Source organism: Mercenaria mercenaria, chromosome 9, assembly GCF_021730395.1.
Source record: "Mercenaria mercenaria strain notata chromosome 9, MADL_Memer_1, whole genome shotgun sequence".
NCBI lineage: Eukaryota > Metazoa > Mollusca > Bivalvia > Venerida > Veneridae > Mercenaria > Mercenaria mercenaria.
In genome coordinates, this window is record NC_069369.1 from 81,525,638 (window position 1) to 81,544,103 (window position 18,466).

The 18,466-nt window shown below is 34.6% G+C and overlaps 1 protein-coding gene across 1 annotated transcript in view; it reads left to right on the forward strand.

The window, feature by feature from the left end:
* LOC123547592 (DNA replication complex GINS protein SLD5-like) overlaps positions 1-18,466 on the forward strand; it is a 141,571-nt gene that overhangs the window by 21,906 nt on the left and 101,199 nt on the right. Inside the window, exon 2 of the mRNA XM_045334819.2 lies at positions 1,173-1,319. Coding sequence (XP_045190754.2) covers positions 1,173-1,319 — 147 coding nt within the window. The remainder of the gene's footprint in view (positions 1-1,172; positions 1,320-18,466) is intronic.

Consider the following 18,466-nt stretch of genomic DNA (forward strand, 5'->3'; position numbering starts at 1 on the left):
ACAAGGATGCCATCGGGGGGCATCAAGCGTTTATTGAACGCAGCTACTTGTTTTTTCCCAAATATCTAAAGTTTTATTTTATTAATCCCCCGCCATGAGTGGTGGGGGGTTATAGGAATGGTCTCCGTCCATCCTTCCGTCTGTCCGTAACACTTCCGTGTCCACTCCATATCTCCTAAACCCCTTGAAGGATTTTCGTGAAATTTGGGTCCAATGATTTCCTCATCAAGACGATGTGCAGAACTCATGAGTCAGCCTTGTCGGCTCAAGGTCAAGGTCACAACTCAAGGTCAAAGATTTTAGCCTTCCATTTTGTGTCCGCTCTGTATCTCCTAAACACCTTGAAGGATTTTCATCAAACTTGGGTCAAATGATCACCTCATCCAGGCGATGTGCAGAACTCATTAGTCAGCCTTGTTGGCTTAAGGTCAAGGTCACAACTCAGGGTCAAAGGTTTGACCTTGTGTCCGCTCTGTATCTCTTAATCCCCTTGAAGGATTCATATGAAGCCTTGGTCAAATGATCACCTATCCAAGATGATGTGCAGAACTCATGAGTCAGCCATGCCGGCTCAAGTCAAAGGTTTTAGCCTTACATTTCGTGTCCGCTATATATCTCCTAAACCCCTTGAAGGAATTTTATGAAATTTGGGTCAAATGATCACCTCATCAGGACGATGTTCAGAATTAACGAGTCAGCCATACCGGCTCAAGGTCAAAGGTTTTAGCCTTACATTTCGTGTCCGCTCTATATCTCCTAAACCCCTTGAAGGAATTTTATGAAATTTGGGTCAAATGATCACCTCATCAAGACGATGTTCAGAATTAACGAGTCAGCCATACCGGCTCAAGGTCAAGGTCACAACTTAGGGTCGAAGGTTTGAGCCTTCCATTTTGAGTCCACTCTGTATCTCCTAAACCCCTTGAAGGATTTTCATCAAACTTGGGTCAAATGATCACCTCATCAAGACGATGTGCAGAATTCATGAGTCAGCCATGTCAGTTCAAGGTCAGGGTCACAGCTCAAGGTCAAAGGTTTACCCTTTCACTATCCATAACAGTGGCGGGGGATTTAGCTGTCTTTCAGACTGCCTTGTTAAACTAAACACAGTTGCTGTTAGTATTGTTATAAACCAATTGCTTCGTCTCACTGTTTTGTTTTAACTTTTTCAGGCATGGTTGAATGAAAAATTTGCCCCGGAGTTACTTGAAACAAGGTCGGACTTGGTGGAATGTATGTTAGAACAAATTACACAGATGGAAGAGAACATTAGACGGGCCAAGAAAGGTGACTTTAAAGTCAGCTTACATAGTATGGAGGTACTTACATACAGAATTATCAATAATAATATTATATTACTCTGTGAAAATTTTATTTATTCCTAAAACTTTAAATCATCTGTTGCCATAAAGATGAGTCTCTGGAATTGTTACTGAACCTTCTGAGTAACTTCAGTCAGGTTTTATATTAGAAAATTGTTGAAAGTGTTCTAATAAATACTACGTTTTTCACTGATGTTCATTTTACTTGAACAGCTAAAGTTAAGGCACCCAAAGTTATGGTAACACTGCTTTGAGGTAAGATGCCGCTGTTTTGGCAACAGGCACATGTAGCCATGTAAATGATGTCATAGTTGTTTTGTCTGATGATCTGTATGACTGGGACGCTGATTCAAACATTGATATGTGGGATTTATAAAACAAAATGTGGTTAAGAACAAAAAATGAATTTTATTTTTTTTTGTTCATGCAATGTGAATGACAGAATGTGATATGAACAACAGAATGTGATCGACATTTCAATGAATTGAGCTAGTTTTTAATGAATTCAGCAGCAGGATATGGTTTATTATAACAAACTTCCTAAACCCAGTTTCTCACCTTGCCCTAATTTATTTGTGTCAGTCTTGCCACCAAGCTTAAAAATCCTGGTGGGAACAGGCCCCGGTTTCACAAAAAAACTTAAGTCTGTTGTAATGACTTAAACTCAATAGTGTACTCATCTTTTGACTTAAGTTGAGTAATTATTTGAGATGCGTTTCACGAACATTTTATCGACTCATGTAAGTACTCAAACCTTGAGTTGAGTCTGTTAATTTGAGACAGCTCTATGGCTTCCTCAAATTGTTGTTATCTACTCAAATATGGCCGACTTTGTAAGACGCCTCGAGAGATTGCGCCGTAGACAGCGAGTAGAAAGGGTTATACCCGATCGTATAAACCCTCTTGAGGTTTTATCACGCTCCGAGATTAGGCAACGCTACAGATTCCATCCGGAATCTATTGTTTTTCTATTGGGAATGATTTTCAACGCGTTGGAGAGCCCGACTTTTCGTTCGTCTCCCCTTCCCCCCCCAGATATATTCCTGGTTACGCCCCAAGTTTTTTGCCAGGGGGAAAGCCCATTATCTTGTTATTGGAGACATTAAACGGGTCTCCAAGTCGGGGGTTTTTCTGGGGCCCTGTTCGGAGAACCACACCGAAATTTTTGTTCACTAAGAGACAGTACATCAAATTCCCGAGGAAGGACGCGGGGGGGCAAGAGCAATCCACAAAGAATTTTAAAAACATAGCAAGTAAGTTTTCGGACGAAGCGATATGTTTGGGTTTCCCCCCTTTTAAACATTACCACTTATTGACCCAAAGGTATAGTAAATACCCGAAATCTTAAATGGGATCAATACTTTAACTTTAAAATTGTTAAAAAATTTTTTATTTATTTAAAAGGTTACAACATAGACTATCATGAAAAGTTTTTTAAAATTTTAAAAAACCCGGTTTTTATTTTAATTTAGTAGGGAAAAATAATCCCCAAAATCAAATCTTAAATTTTTACGGGTACCCCCCTTTTTTCCCAAGAAATTGTAGAGCCCCATATAATCCTGGATATAAAAAAACCAAAAAAAAAATTTTTTGTGAAATCCCCCCGGGATTTTTTTTCTCAAGAAGATGAAAAAAAAAACCCCTGTTTCATTTTTTTTTGTTTTTTGGTGGCGTTTTTTTTTTTGCAAAAACTATATAGGATAAAATGTGGCATGAGGGGTGAAAACCCAGAAAACCCAAACCCGTTTTTTCCCTGAACATTTTTTCAAACCCAAAAAACATAACAATAAATATTTTTCATTTTAAGTATACATGATTAAATCCCTTAAATGTGCAGGGAAAATTTAAACCACCGTTTTTCTCGAGCTGGCTCAGTTGTAAAAATGTGGTGTACTACCAGAGAATTGTTGCTGTTACACACGGGAAAGGAAGGTGGGTACCATGGACAGGCAAAAAGACTTTTAAAATTATATCATAATTAAATCATTCCACTTTTTCCCCTATTCTAAACACTTCCCTTTAAGATTAAACAAGGTATTATTCTTCTCTTTATGTAAAAGGCCAAAAAAAAATGCATAGCTTTCCCGGGAGTGATCCTAAGTTAATTCTTTTTTTACCCCCTTTTTAAATGTTTTTGTCTGGATCTGCACGGGAAAAAACCCCGTTTTTGTATGTGTCAATCTCTTGTTACAATGGTAAATCTTTGTAATTGATCTAAAAAAACTTTCACAAACTAACTAGAGACAGGTAAGGGGTTTTTAAAGTCAGATATCTTTTGGTTGAAGGTTTTTTTTGAAGGTGAAGGGGTAGGGAAAGAGATTTCTCTAAAAAGCCCTTTAGGAGGTTTTTAAAGTTTAATTTGTAAAAAATTAATATTAGGTTTATATAAAAAAATCAAACCATAGTTTAATTGGTTCAGAGGGAGGGGGAAATTCAATTTTATTTTTTATATATTACCCTTATTTTATATAGTAAAATATCACAAAAGGGGCAGGGCCCTTTTTTAAACCCTTACATAATTTTTTAAACATTAAAACCCCTTTTTTTATCACACCCAAATGTCAAAATTTTCACTGTTATGTACCCGGTTTTATAAAAAAAATCAAAACCATAAATTAGGGATTCGATTGGGAAATTTCAATGTTTCTTTTTTTATTATTAGCATTTTTATATAAGGGGTGTGTTTTTTCCCCCCCTAAAAAACTTTAAAACCCCCTTTGTATCACACCCCAAAATTTTCAAAACTAAATCCATGTTTCAGCAAATTTTTCCAAAATTTTCCCAATACATAAAAAAACCTGCCCATTAAAAACATGTCACACACCAAAAAATTTATCCATTTCTGATTTAAAAAGGGCTTTAAATTTGAAAAAAAAGGGAAACCCAAAAACCTTTCCCATCATTTGCTAAATATCAAGACTTATTGTTTTATAGTTATTATGGGAATTTATTTTAAATATAAACAATAAGCATTATAGATCAAAAATAAGGGGAAAATTTCTTTTTCCCTTTTTTTAGCCTAATCACATGTCCATGTCATTTACATGTGGGGAACTGAAACGCTTTTTGGGTTTAAAAGGCCCTGAATAAATTACGGGTAAAAACCCCGGTTTTAAATTTTTTGCAAAAATTTTTATCGCTTGGGCTTGATCTTTGAAAGACGGCCACGAAATTCAGTTTTTTAAAAGTATCTTTAAAATACTTCTTGGTTTCAAAAGTTGTTTTTAAAATGAAAAAAAAAGATAGGGGGGATAAATGCACAAACCTGGAATACTAGGAACAATTATTGTATATTTTGTAGAGGTCACAAAAGGGGGGTAATGTGAATGAAATTATTTTAAAATAAAGCAAAACTTTTTAACACAAAAATTTTTATACCCTACCCCTTTGGTGTGACATTTTTTTCCTAAGGCCCCCAAATAGCTAATCAACCCTTTTTTAAAATGATACAAGACTATTATTTTTATTATTATCCCAAAGTTTTATATAGCGCCCTTTTCATGATAAATTTTTCACGTTAAAAGGGCCCGCTTTCCCTTTTATTTTTTTTAAAATGCGGGAAAACCCAGGGCGAAAACCCTTTCCCCCTCTATTTACAGACAAGAGGATCGCCCCAGAGGGGACAGAGTGAGAAAAAACCCCCCTGCCCGAATATCAAAATCAGATACGGCTTGTCCGGCTAACTTAGCCTGTATTTCAAAATAGACAGCCGGGTTTTTTTTAAAAAGGGGCCAAGGGGTTATAGAAACTGTCCCCGAAAGGTTTGGGCCTGGGTTCGGGCCCAGTAAAAAACCCCTTTAGTTGGGGGGGAACCCTAAAAAGCGTTTCGGGAAATTCCCGAGTAGCTGTCGGGGATCGAACCCAGCCTCAGGGGGGGAAGGCCAGTGTGAAAACCATTTAGTATCCGCCCACCCAAAACAAAATTAGGGTAAATTTTTAAAAAGAGCGTCATGAACCCAATCGTCCCCTGATTTTTTTTTTTTTTTTTATATGACCCAACTTTTTAAAAATTTGGCAAACTTAAGCAAAAAAAATTTTAAAAGGGGTAGGTCAGTGGGTTTCATATTTATTGTCACTGAAAGCCCTTTAAATTTCAGGTGAAAAAAATTTTACACTTACCCAAAATTTTAAAGGCTGTTTTTTAAAAAACAAGAAAGTAGGTCAAAAGGTTTCAAGGTCATAGCCCAAGTAAATTTAAAATCATTTGGGGGTCATCAGGAATTATAATTAAGCAGTCTAGAAAATAGGATTGAAAATTTTTTTAAGTATTTTTTCCCTATTAACTCATAAAACAAGGGGGAAAAACCCAGGGGGGGGGCCTTTTTTCCCCCCCGGGGGGCATAATTTAAAACAATTTTGGGTTAGAGGTCCACTACATAGTGTTCCCATCCCAAATATAAAAGGCCAGGCCTTTAAACCCTTTAAAACAAGAAGTTTTTTAAAAAGGGTTCCCTTTAATAAGTCTTTTTAAAAAATTGGGGGACCCCCAGGCCCGGGCCCTTTTTCACCCCAGGAGATAATTTTGAATTTTTTTCAGTAGGAACCACGGGGTTAACCATTTACCAAATTTTAAAAAGCCTGGGCCCTTGGGCAGTTTCAGACGAGAGATTTTAAAGTTTTTTCCTAAAAAATGTTTTAAAAAAAACTTAGGACCCCCATGGCGGGCCCCTCTTTTAAAACCCCAGGGACTTATTTGAACAATTTTCACAGAGGACCTTTAGATATGTCATATCCAGGCTTTTGCCTTGGGGTTTTTGGACAAAAAATTTTTTAAGTTTTTCCTGGGGGTTCCCCAGGCAACCAAAGTTCGGGAGGGAATTCCCCTTCTTTGAAAAAATTTGAAAAGGGGGAAACCCAAGGGATTTTCCGGTGATTTTTGGTGAAATTCCCCCAAATTGGTTTTCAAGAATTTTTTTTTAAAAAATGGGGGACGGAACAGACACATGAGGGACACGGAGGCCCCAAAAAAAGCTCACAAATGACCCTTTTGGTTGGGGTTAGCAAAAAACCCTGATAAACTGGTGTTGTTTGAAACCTTCTCTGGGGGGAACTTTTCAGTTTTTTTGCTAAAATAGTTAAAAAGAGCTATCAAAGGATTTCAGAGCGCTCAAAACTATTTAGGTTCGACAGTGAAAAGGGGCCCCATCTTAGGAAACTTGGTATCTCTGGAACATTAGATGATTCAAGGTGGTTTTGATACAATGGACAAAACGAGAGTCTATTTTTTAAAAACAAAAAGTAAAAGCAATATAAAGCGGGCCCAAACATTTTTTATATGTTTAATTCTAAGAAAGGGGGGGCATTTTATAAAATTTTGGGTGCAAGATTTTATTTTCCCCAGTGTCATATAATGGGAAAAAACTACTTCAAAGTTTGAATCAAACCCAAATTTAGTAAAATTTAACCATTGGTAAAAATTGATCAAAATTCCCCCAAAATTCCCAAATAAAAAGGGTATAATTCATGAAAAATTTGTTCCAGAGTTATGTCCCTTGTTGTAAAAAATGTAGTTGATAATTTTTGGAACCCAACTGTGTCAAGTTTGCTCATACCTTTTTAGTAATGACTTAGAATGAGTGGAAGTGTTTTCAAAACTTAAACCTTTACTCAAAGTAAAAGGGGGGACAATTCTTTAAAAAGAACAGCGCAAGAGCCCTATCATTGTGTCAGTTGATGCAGTTATTATGCTAACTTTTATTTTTTAATTTTAAATTTCAAACTTTTATTGGTTTTATTTGAGATAAATTGAAAGTGCTTTCAAAGAAAAAGGGGTGGGGGAAAATTACGAAATTTTGGTGGGAGAGTGACGGGCCTTTGTGCCATATGATGTTTTTTTTTATTGGGAATAAAAATTTTTTAGATGAAGAAGTACATAAAAAAATAAAAGAGTTTGAAGAAAAATGCAAAAAAATTTTAACCCTTTTTTTGGGGAATTTGAAGGACCCCGATGTGAATGAGTAGGGCAACTCTACAAAACTTCAATAGCAGAGCAAAAAACAAGAGAATAAAAGGGTTTTAAAGGGTTCTTTTTCCCTTGAGAACGTTTGTCTTTTTAAATTTGAATATCCTGTTTTAAAATGCTAAAACCAAATGTTTTCTTTTTTTTGACCAGGGGACCGTATTACCAACCAAAATGACCCATGTATAAACTCCCCCAAAGGTTTTTACATAAAGAAAAAACCTTTCAATTCTTTTTAATGAAGATGCTCCGAAAAACGGGAAGCCCCTGGGAAATCCCAAAATTTTCTCTTTGATATGACTAGGTGTTTCTTTTTTAAACCAGCCATAAACCCAAAATAAAAATCTGAAAAAAAATTTCACCAAATCATTGTGATGAAATTTCTTTAAAATTTCCCCTGAAAAATTCAGGTCCCTACTGTATAAAAAAAGGTTTTCTTGCTTTGTAAAAGGGACCTTTTTAAAACCAAATATTCGAATTTTAACATAGTTTATATCATAGAAACTTTTTTACAAAATTTTATAAATATTTAAAGGCAAAATGCACCCCAATGGCATCCCAAATTTTTCCTTTCTTTTAATGGGTGCCTTGTTTTGTATCCACATAATTTGCTTGAACTTGACATGATTTTTTAAAGGGAAAAAACTTTATGATAAAGATTTATTAAGATTCAGTGAAATCCTGAAAAAATCATTAATATTCAGGGGGACAAATTTTTTCGTGGTTTTCGTGGTTGATTAAACCCAAAAAATTTTAAATCCCCAACCCCAACAAAAAAAAAATTCCCATTTTTTTTATGTTCAAAAATTAAAAACCCAAGAATTAAATCCCCTAAATTGCCTTTTTTGCCCAAAAACCACGAAATTTCTTTTCCCCCCGAATTTTAAGGGTTTTTACAGTATGCGGGTCCATTTGGAAAAACCAGGGGTTTTTTTTTTTTTGACCTATTTTTTTCCCCCAGGGGAACCCTTTTTCCCTACCCGACATGATTTCATCAAGGAAATTTCATTCGACAACTTTAATTACTTAAATAAAAAATACAGCCTCTCTTAAAAAAAGCAAGGAAAAATTGTAGACAGCCCAACAGAAAACCCCCTGACTTTGACCCGTCAAAATTTATTTCAAATGGCATTCCCAAATTTGAGTTAAAAAGATCCTTCCCCATTACTTTGAAAACATAAAAAGGCAGGCATCATTTAGAGATTACATGTATTTTCCAATTTGGATTATGTCATAAACTTCAAATGAAATTTTAAAATTTAAATTTTTAATGATAGAAAAAATGGGATTAAAATAGCAAATAAAAAAATTGGGGGGGTGAAAAATGAAATTTTAACATTTTAAATTTCTCCCCCTTTTTGGGGTTTCCCAAAAGGTAGGGGGCCTCTTTGATGGTACAAAAAATTAAGTTTAAAGGGTCCAAAAAAAATAAAAATGACTTGTGAACCGTAAAGTTATCATTCAAAAATGTACGGTACTAGAAAAAATTGGAGATACATGCCCAAAGGAAAAACAAATTTGGGGTAAAAAGTTTTACATTTCTTTTAAATTTCCTCTGATGAGACAATAAAAAAACCCCCAACTATTTTTCAAACATTCTTTAAATTCTTTTCAATTTGTATAAAATTTTGGCCCCCTTTAACCCTTTCAAAACATTCAAACCGTCCTTTCCCCATACCGGTTCTACCAAAAAGACCCAAAATCTTTTAACAACTGAGGCTGATGGAATGTTCTCGTTTATTCTGTGAATTTTCCAAAAAACCATTATCGTTTCTTTTTGATTTATAAATTTTCAGAGGGTTTTGGGTGATGCTAGTTTCAAAATTACAAAGTGGTGGAAAAGTGGCCTGGGGAAAGTTTTCCCCCAACAGCCGTATTTTTAGGGAATCTAAAATGTGCAAAAAATTTGAGAATGGTAAGAAAAAGATTTAAATATTATTTATCGGGAAATAACTTTAAAAGTTAAAAAAAAATTAAAACGTGCAGGGTGCATTCCCAAATGCCAGTAAAAAAACAAATGATATTTTAATTTTTATTTTCCTCAATTTTTTTTTGAAAACCTGAAAAAAATTTTTTTTTTAAATTTTTTTTTTCCAAAAACAATCTTTTAAAAAGGGGGGAAAAAAACCCGGGCTTTATTTGGGCGACTCAGGGTTCCAGCCCCCCCCATCCCGATGCCCCTTTTCCCAAAACAAAAAACGCCGCTCAAGGGGGAAAATTTTTGGGGCAGGTAATCTCTTTTCATTCGTTGATGTTTTAAAAAAAAATTATTTTAAAATTTTTTTTTATTTCCCAAAAAAACATTTTAAACCATGTTTTTTTTGTGATCTGCTGTTTTTTCCCCCCCGGGGAACCCTTTTTAGGGGCCCTTATCGATTTTTTGGATTTTGATTTTGTCTTGTGCCCCGTTTTGGACCTTTTTTAGCTGTTTTGGAAGGGGGGAAGAATTGGGGGGCCCATTTTCCAAAGAAAAAATTTTTTGTTCCCTGTTTTTTTCCTCCCTGTACCCCTTACTTCATTTTCCCCCAAACCCCCCCAAATTTTTTATGTCTTTTCTTTTAAAATTTTGGGGTTTTTAAAACATTAGGGGGTTTTTTTTAAAATTTCCTTTCGGGGGCCCCCCTTTTCCCCTTTTCCAAGATACAAATTGGGGCCCATTAACAAAAACAAGAGGGGCTTTTTGGCCGTTTTGGTGTGTTTGGAATTTTCCCCCCACTTGGTTAAAAGGGGAAACACGTGCGGCTCGGTTACGTGGCGGGGTGTTACATAAGGGAGGGAGGGGAAATAAGGGGGCCGGAATGGGGCGGGGCCTTTTTGGGGGGACCCGGGGGCCCTTTACGAAGGGGTGGGGGGCCCCAAAACTTTCGTTTGGGGCCCCCGGGGGGAAAGGGGGTTTTCCCCAAGCAAACCACATTTTGTTTTGGGGGGCCCAAAAAAAAACCCTGTTTGGGGTTTTTTTCCCCGGGAACTTTCTAAAAAAATTAAGGGGTGGGGGGTGGAAATTTTTTTTTTTTTTTTTTTTTTGGGGGGAACCCCTTTCCCCTAAATTTTATTTTTTGGGGTTGTCCAAAGGGAATCCCAAATAATTTTCCCATTTTGGGGGCTTTAAGGTAGGGGGAAATTTTAAAAAACACACGGCCCAAAATTTTTAAAAGTTTAAAAAGACCCGTTTTCCCAATTTTTTTTCGGAAAAATTTTCTAAAGGGAAAAAAAATTAGGGGGCCAAAAGGGGTTTGGTGGGTTGGGGGGGGATCCGGCCCCCCAACATTTTTTTGGGGCCTTATAAAAAAAAAAACAAAAAAATCACATATCTATAAAATTTTATTTATTTTTAAGGTAATTTTTGCATTTTGTCTGTGCCGGAAAAAATTTTTAAAAAGGGAAAGGGGGGAAAAGGTTTAGGTCTTAAATTCCCTTAGAAAAAAAATTTGACATTTATTTTGGGTTTTTTTCGGGCCCCTATGTAATGCCAAAAAAAAAGGGCCTTGGGGAAAAACCGTTTAAAATGCCAAAAGGGTGTCCTTTTTGATTAAAAATTATACAAACTGGGGGATTTTGTTTTTTAAATAAAAATTTTTAAATTTAATGCACCAAATTATAAAAGTTTTTTAAAACCCGTTTTGGACAGTAACAAGAGCACCCCCCTTGCGGGTGCTAAAGCTCATCTGATTTTTTTGAAATTATAAAATAAAAATATTGCCCTCCCCAGGGTTTTTCAAAGTAAAAAAAGGGCCCATCTTTTTCCCAAAAACCCGGAGGGGAGCTATGTGTTTTAAACTGTAAAGGTAAAAAAGGGCAGGATGGAGTATTTTCTTGCTTTTTAAAGGGTCAGCTTATGATGGTAAACAACTTTTGGGAAATTTTTAAAGGGAAATACCCTTTTGATATTTTAGGAAATTTTTTACCTAAACATCAATTTAAACCCAAAAAAATCTGATTTTTTTTAAGCCCAAAGGGGGGGCCCCTAATTCTTGAAAAAAGAAAGAGGGGTTATTTTTCTTGTGTACAGGGTTTCAAAACTATAAGTGAAAAAAGTGATAAAATTTTAAAAAGAATAGCTATGATATTTTTGGAAAAAAGCTGACCTAAACATAAAATTTAACTAAGCAACGCAGGGGTCGATCAGGTGATGACAATAACTCATTTTTTTTTTTAAAACAAAAATCAGAAAAAGCTAAAAATGTGTTAAAAAACGTAGTGCTTACTGATTTTGAAAAACCCCCTAAAAGTAGCATAACAGAAAGTTTAACATTTAAACCTGTTTTATTTTTGGGGTAACCCCAAAAAATTGCTAAAAATTTAAAACTCTGTCAAAAAACCCGTTGCAATGATGCCCTAATTTTGTAAAACCCGGAAGCAGTCTAAAAAAGGGGCATCCAAGGGTATTTCTATACAAATTAAACTGCTCGGGGGAAAACTCCCAAAGCATAAACATCATAATCATTTTTAAAAAGGGACTTTAAAAAAAATTAATGTTTTAAAGAAGGGTTAGATGAACGCCCCCCAAACCCAATTCATAAAAAGTCATCATTTTAATTTACCAGTCATTTTTTCCTCTCCCCTGCCCATAAAATGTTTAAAGTAAACCTTTTTTGGAGGGGAGTACCTTTTTTTAAAGCAAAGTTAAAAATTTGGGTTTTTTAATTCTGGCTATCAGATGAGATGTTATGTAAATGTTGAGCAACAGAGGGCAGACATTCACCTACACTGGTACCCACACTGGGAAACCTTCAGTTCATGTGAGCAAAAGGTGAAGACATTTCAAAAAAAGAATTAAGAATAATACATCTTTTTTGAGTGATTTATCGCTAAATTTTCTTTGGTTTGGGGTTAAGTGCAAGGGAAAGTTTTTTTCACAAAGGGGCGACCCAAAAGTGTTTATAATAAAAGCCCCTGACGACAAAAAAGATGTTTTTAAAGGGGAAAATGACAAAAAGGGGATTTTTTTTCGTTTTCTAACCCCCTTTACCAAAATTTTAATTTATACCCTTTGAAAACTTTCCCATTAAATTTTGAAACTTTTTTAAAATTGGTTTTTTTTCCCAAAGCCTCCCTTGCCCTTTTGATGCAAAACCTTAAAAATTTGGGGATTTCAGAAAAATAAATTGTTTTTGAAAACCAAATTCCCTGCTTCAGCCTTTTTTGGTTTAAAGGAAATGAATCGGGGGGTTGAAAATTTGCAGAAAAAAAAAAAAACCACCCCTAAAAAAAAATATAGAGATTCAAATCATTAATGTTTTTTAAATGACCACATTTTTTTTTAAATTTTCAAAAACAAACATTATTACAAAAACGTTAAATTTTAGTAAACTTTTAAATTTTTGGAAAGTGGGGGAAACAGCTATAACCTCAAGTCGGGCCCAGTATGAACATGTAATCACTTTAAAATGAGAAAACAGTTCAAACCGGTATACAGCAAATGTGGTTTTGTTCTTCCCCAAATTACATTATCACATTTGGGAGGAATCAAAATTTTTGACAAAAAACAAAAATTTTTAAAAACAAGAGGGCAAACGAAGGCCTTGTATCGCTCACCTGACTATTGACCTAAAGATCAAGATTAACATTCTGACCACTTTTCCTTTAAGATATGGCCCATAAATGGGGCCCTCTAAAAGGGTTAACAAAGATTTTCCTTTGATTTGACCTGGTGACCTATTTTTTTAATCCTACTTGACCCAAATTTTCCCCAACCCAGATCTTAAGATCACAAGATTCCCATTCTGACCAATTTTCATGAAAAACGGGCATAAATTTTGGCCCTCTTGGTTTTTAAAAAAATTTTCCCTTTTTGTTTTGACCGGTGACCTATTTTTTAAAACCCAAGATGACCTAATTTCAACATTATCCAAGTTTTTTATTAAAGGGTCATTCTACCAAGTTTCATTAAGAAAAGGGCCCAAAAAAATTTTTTGCCCCTCTTTTTTTTTTAAAAAAATTTTTCTTTGATTTGACCTGGTGCCTATTTTTTGCCCCAAGAAACCCAAATATAAATTTTTTCCAAATTTTTTATTTAGGGAAAACTTTCTGAAAAAGGGTTTCATTAAGTTTGGGCCCCCAAAAATTGTAAACCTCTAGGGGGTTTAACAGTAAAATTGGTTGTTTGAGACGGACCCGGCTTTGGGGGTTTAAAAATTCCCCCCCCCCCAAAAAAGTCCCCTTTGAGCACTTCTTTGCTCATTGAGCTAATAAATACTGGACAAACATCAAAAATCATGTCTTAAGGTTCTTTAAAAAGAAAAACTTTGCCAAATGGTTAACAAATTTTGAGAAATCCATTTTTTTACATGTTAATGTCATAAACTAAATTTTTCAGACATTTATTTTTTAAAAGATATTTTTCGGGAAAAACTGTAAATGAAACCCTTTCCAAAAAAGAAAGTTAAAAAAAAAAAACTTTTTTCTTTAAAATATTTAAAAGCTCTTTTAAATTTTTTTTCAAAAGGGTTTCCCCTTTAAGTTTGGGAGAAAGTCCCTTTTAAAAAAACATTTTAAAAAAATTTTTCTTATATCTTTTCTCTTTAAAACATTTACCTAGAATGATGTTTATATTAATGTGTGTTTAAATCATAGGTTTTTTTGTTTTTACCCAAAAAGGGAAAGGGTTTTAAATTTTTTTACTGTTTTAGTTAATTTATTAAAATCAAAAAAGACTTATGCAACACCATGTTTTTAAAACTACTTTTCCCTTTAACGGGGGATACAATTACAAATAAAATTTTACTTGGGGCTGCCTTGGGAAATTTTTTCACTGACAAATTAAACCGGGGCCCATTGTACTTGTGTTAAAACAATATTTTTCTATAATTAAATTTTTGTATTTTTTTGGTTTTTTAAAGAAAAAAAAAATTTACTGTTAGTTTGTTAAATTATGAATAGGCGAATTTTTGGGGTTTTTATATTTTCTTATTTTGCTGTGGCTTTTCTTTTGGGGCAATAGGTTTTTTTTTTCCAATTATCAGTTTTTTACCCAACCCCAAAAAACCGACCGATTTGTTTAAAAATATAAACAAATTTTTGTTTTTAGTACACCAAAATTTCATCTATTTCAGATTGAAAAATTTTTAAAAATGAACTTTTTTACAAAAAAAAACTGTAGTTTGGTAGAAGTAAAAATGAAAAAAAGCACAAATATATGATAGTTACTTGTTTTTTAATTTTTTTTTAAATATATGAGTACACAAAACTAATGGTGTGAGCAAAAATAGAAACGAACCCCCTAAAAAACATAAAAAAAAAAATAATACAAACCCAAAATGAAACGAATGCTGGAGCTAAAAAAAAAAATAAATTTTTTTGGGAAAAGGGGCTCCCGAGTTTTCCCCCAAACTTGGGCTATTTTAAAAACCTTTTAAAAAGATAAAAAATTCCCATAATATAAATAAAAAGAGGGCCATGATTGGGCCCCAGGGCTCTAGAGAAACATCCAAAACAAAAATTCTGACAACAGTTTCTAAAGATGGGTAAAAACTGTGGCCTCTAGAGTGATAAAAAGCTTTTCCTTTTTACTTTACCCCGGGGGGGCCCATTTTTTTACCCCACTGACTAGAGCTATCCTACCCCCTTTAAACCAGAGGTCGTAATGATCATACTTCTCATAAGGGCACCAGTGGTGGTTTTTTTTTGGAATTGACTCGAGAGTGGTTTTCCCAAAAAGCTTTAAAACTTTCATCCAATCAAGCTTTAAAAAAAATTAAACTAGGGTTTTTTTTTTTTTGTCCCCCCCCCTATGTAAACCTTTAAACTCTGGCGGCCAATTTTTTGGAGCAAAAGGGGGGGGTTCGGCAATTGCTTTACGAGGCTTGGTTTTGATCACTCCCGTGAATTTTGTCAAAAAACCAGCCAGCCGTTTAAATGTTGAAAGCCCTTTTTTTTTTTTTTTTTAGCTCTGGTGGCCATTTTTTGGGAGAAAACGGAACCTAACGGGGATATGGGACAAAACCCGGGATGGGGTGAGCATTCCCTTTAAGGTTTTGTTAAATTTTTTGGCCAGCATTTTACCTGTGAAACGGCACGGTTAATGCAAACCGACAAAAGATTTGGAAAAGGGCAGAAAGGCAAAGGAAAAAAAAAAATTAATTTTAAAAAACTGGTTTTTTTTGGGCTAAAAAATTTCAAATCCAATAATGTTTTCAAAATTAATTGGCCCAAACCTCATAATGCCCAAAAAATTTACCCAAGGGCAGAAATTTCCAAACTGCCCCATAAAAACCCGTTTAAAGAATCTTTCATTAAATTTGTACAGGCATATAAATTTTATTCTGGGTATTCATCCAGCTGCTTTAAAAAAAATTCCTTTTTTTTAAGTAGAAAAAAATTCGTGTTCTTTAGCCCTTTTTTTGTTCCAAAGATCAATTTTTTTGAAATTTTTGTTTCTTTTTTTCCTCCCCTATAAAATCGTTTTTTCCTTGTCATCTTTTTTTTTTTTTTCCTGTTTTTTATTTTTTTTTTTTTATTACTAAAATATAGGAAATGTTTTTGTCCAGTTTTTGAAACAAATAAAAAAAGGGGGTCAATTTAAAAACACCCTTTAAACTTTAAAACAAACAATGAAAAAAATTCCCCCCCCCCCCCCCACCCCCCCTAAAATTACCCTCGGGCCGGAAATTCCCATCTGCACCCATAAAAACCCGTGAAAGAATCTTATTTTCCCCGCAAAAATTTTAAAGTAAATTCCCGCCCAAATGGTTTTTTAGAAGAAAATTTTTTTTAAAAAAATGGGTTTAAAGGACAAAAAAAATACAGGAAAGGGGAAAAGAGCGGGCACAAAAATCCCATAACCTTCGGGTAGGTTTTTAGGGGTCCAAAAATTTGGAAAACCAAAATTTTAGGTTTTTGGTTTCTTTTTACAACACCTTTTTTTTCAATGAGCCCAAACATTGTATATTAGAAAATTGGGTTTTTCCAAAAATTTTTTTTTAGGTTTTCCCCCCTGGACAAAGTCAACAGCAGACAAACAAGAATGTTTGGGAAAAAATAAATTCCTTCCATTTTGTAGCCCAAAAAAATTTCCCAAAATTTTCATTAAATTTAATTTAAAACCCTTTTTGTTGACAGACACTCAGAAAAATTTTAAAAAATTATTTTTGTAAAAGGGGGAAAAAAAACGTGTTTTTTTCAACAACCCGCTGTCGGAGGGGGCCCCGCAACCCTCGACTATTTAACAGCCTTTTTCAATTGAATGAATACAAAGCAAAAAGGGGCATAATTTTTTAAAAAAAGGGAAAAAGGGTTATGGGGAACCCTTTAAAGTTCTTTATCAGCTCATAAAATGAAAAAGTGCGTGAAGTTTCAATCCTTTCCCTTAAGGGATAATGAAAAAACCAGGTTACATACAAAAAATTAACAAAAACTTTTAAATCGAAAAAAGGGGATAATTTTTTAAAAAAATTGGGAAAGTAAGTTATGGGAAACCCATTTTCAGTGCATGTCAGTTTAGACATGAACCAAAAGGTTAAAATTTCCCAAACCAAATTTCCCCCTTAGTGTGTAAAATGAGAAAAAATGCTTCCCTTTCCCAAAAACCCTTTAAACCCAAAAAATTTTTAAGTCCCAAAAAGGGGGGATAATTTTATAAAAAAAAAACAGAGTTTGGAAAACCCGGGCAATGTAGGGGCAGTTTTCACAGGAGTAAGTGTGTAAAGTTTTAAAAAAATTTTCCCCCCCAGTCGTTACTGAATAACCCCGCTTACCAAAAAAACCTTAACCAAGAAAATTTTTAAATCGAAAAAAAAGGGGCAAATTTTTTTAAAAAAAACAAAATAAGTTTTTGGAAAACCCGTGCCCAAAGTAGGTCGTTTTACAGTGAATAATTTTGGGGGAAGTTTTAAATCCGTTCCTGCTAGGGTTTTCTGGGTACCAGCCTTTCATCAATCCTTAAACCCCCAATTTCTAAGTGAAAAAAGGGGGGATAATTTTGTTTAAAAAACAAAAAAGGTTATTTAACCTGGCAGTGTAGGTCGTTTATCACAGTGGGAAAAATTTTGAAGTTTCCCCCCTTCCCACAAGTGGTTTCCGAAGGGAAAACCCCTTACATACAAAAACCCTTAACCCAAAAGGGACGCGGGACGCGACAGGAAGCGGACGCCCCACGGGAATTGGGAGTCCAAAGCCTAAATTTCTATTAATAGTCCCAGCTAAAATCGGGTATTTTTAGCAATATCACCTTAAAAATTTTTGGGTTTTGGGGGAAAAAAAATGGGAGCTGAAAACCTTTTACTCCAAGTGTGACCTTGAGGGGGGGAACCATCCAAAACAGGTGTCTGACTTTGTCTTGATGTGGTGAAAATTTGTGCCCGTTTGTTAAAAAACCCCTTTAAGGGTTCAAGAGTTTTTTAGCGGTCACGAAATTGCTAAAGGACTGAGGACGGACAAAACCCGGGGGGGTAACAATATGCCCTTTGGGGGTGAAAAAAAATGGACTTGGGACAAATTTTTTTATTTAATATCCAAGTCCCAAAGGGGGTTTTAATTCCCGGGCCCAAAAATTGGGCCGAGTTATGAAATCTGCTTAAAAAATGGACATGGTTTATTGGGCCCCAAAATTTGAAAATTTCAAAGCTTTTTTCCCCAAAAACAATTTTTCAAAATGGGACTTTTTCAAAAAAAATTAAACCCAAAGGGGTTTATGCCGTCGCCCTGGGAGAAAATACCCCCCCCACTTTTTTTTTTTTTTCTTTTTTTTTTTTTTGAAAAGAAAAGTTGAAAAAGAGTTAATCTGTTACCATTTCCATTTTTTTAGGTTTTTTTTTCCCAACATCCCCCGTGGGAATCAATGATGGGTGGTCCCCCGAGTAGTGTTTTACTGAAACCCAAAAAATTTAAATTGGTATTTCCCCCCCCACCCCCCAATTTGGTTTATGTTGAGGGGAAAGGAAAAAAATTTCTCCAGTAAGTTTAAAGATGTTTTACAAACACTTTACATGTTGGGAAAAAAGAAAGTTTTTAAAAGGAAAATTTATGGGAAAAAGTTGAAAAAATTTTGTCCAAATTTGGGTTTTTTTGTTATAAGGGCCAAAAATGGGACCCTTTTTAAAAATTTTAAACGGGCCCCGTAACTTAAAAATTTAAACAAAAGGGTCCTGGGGCGAAAATTAAATGTCAAAATCCATATAATGGTGGAAAATAAATTCAATACAAGTTTCAATAGTTTTTAGGGCAAAATGTCACAATTTAGGAAGCAGAA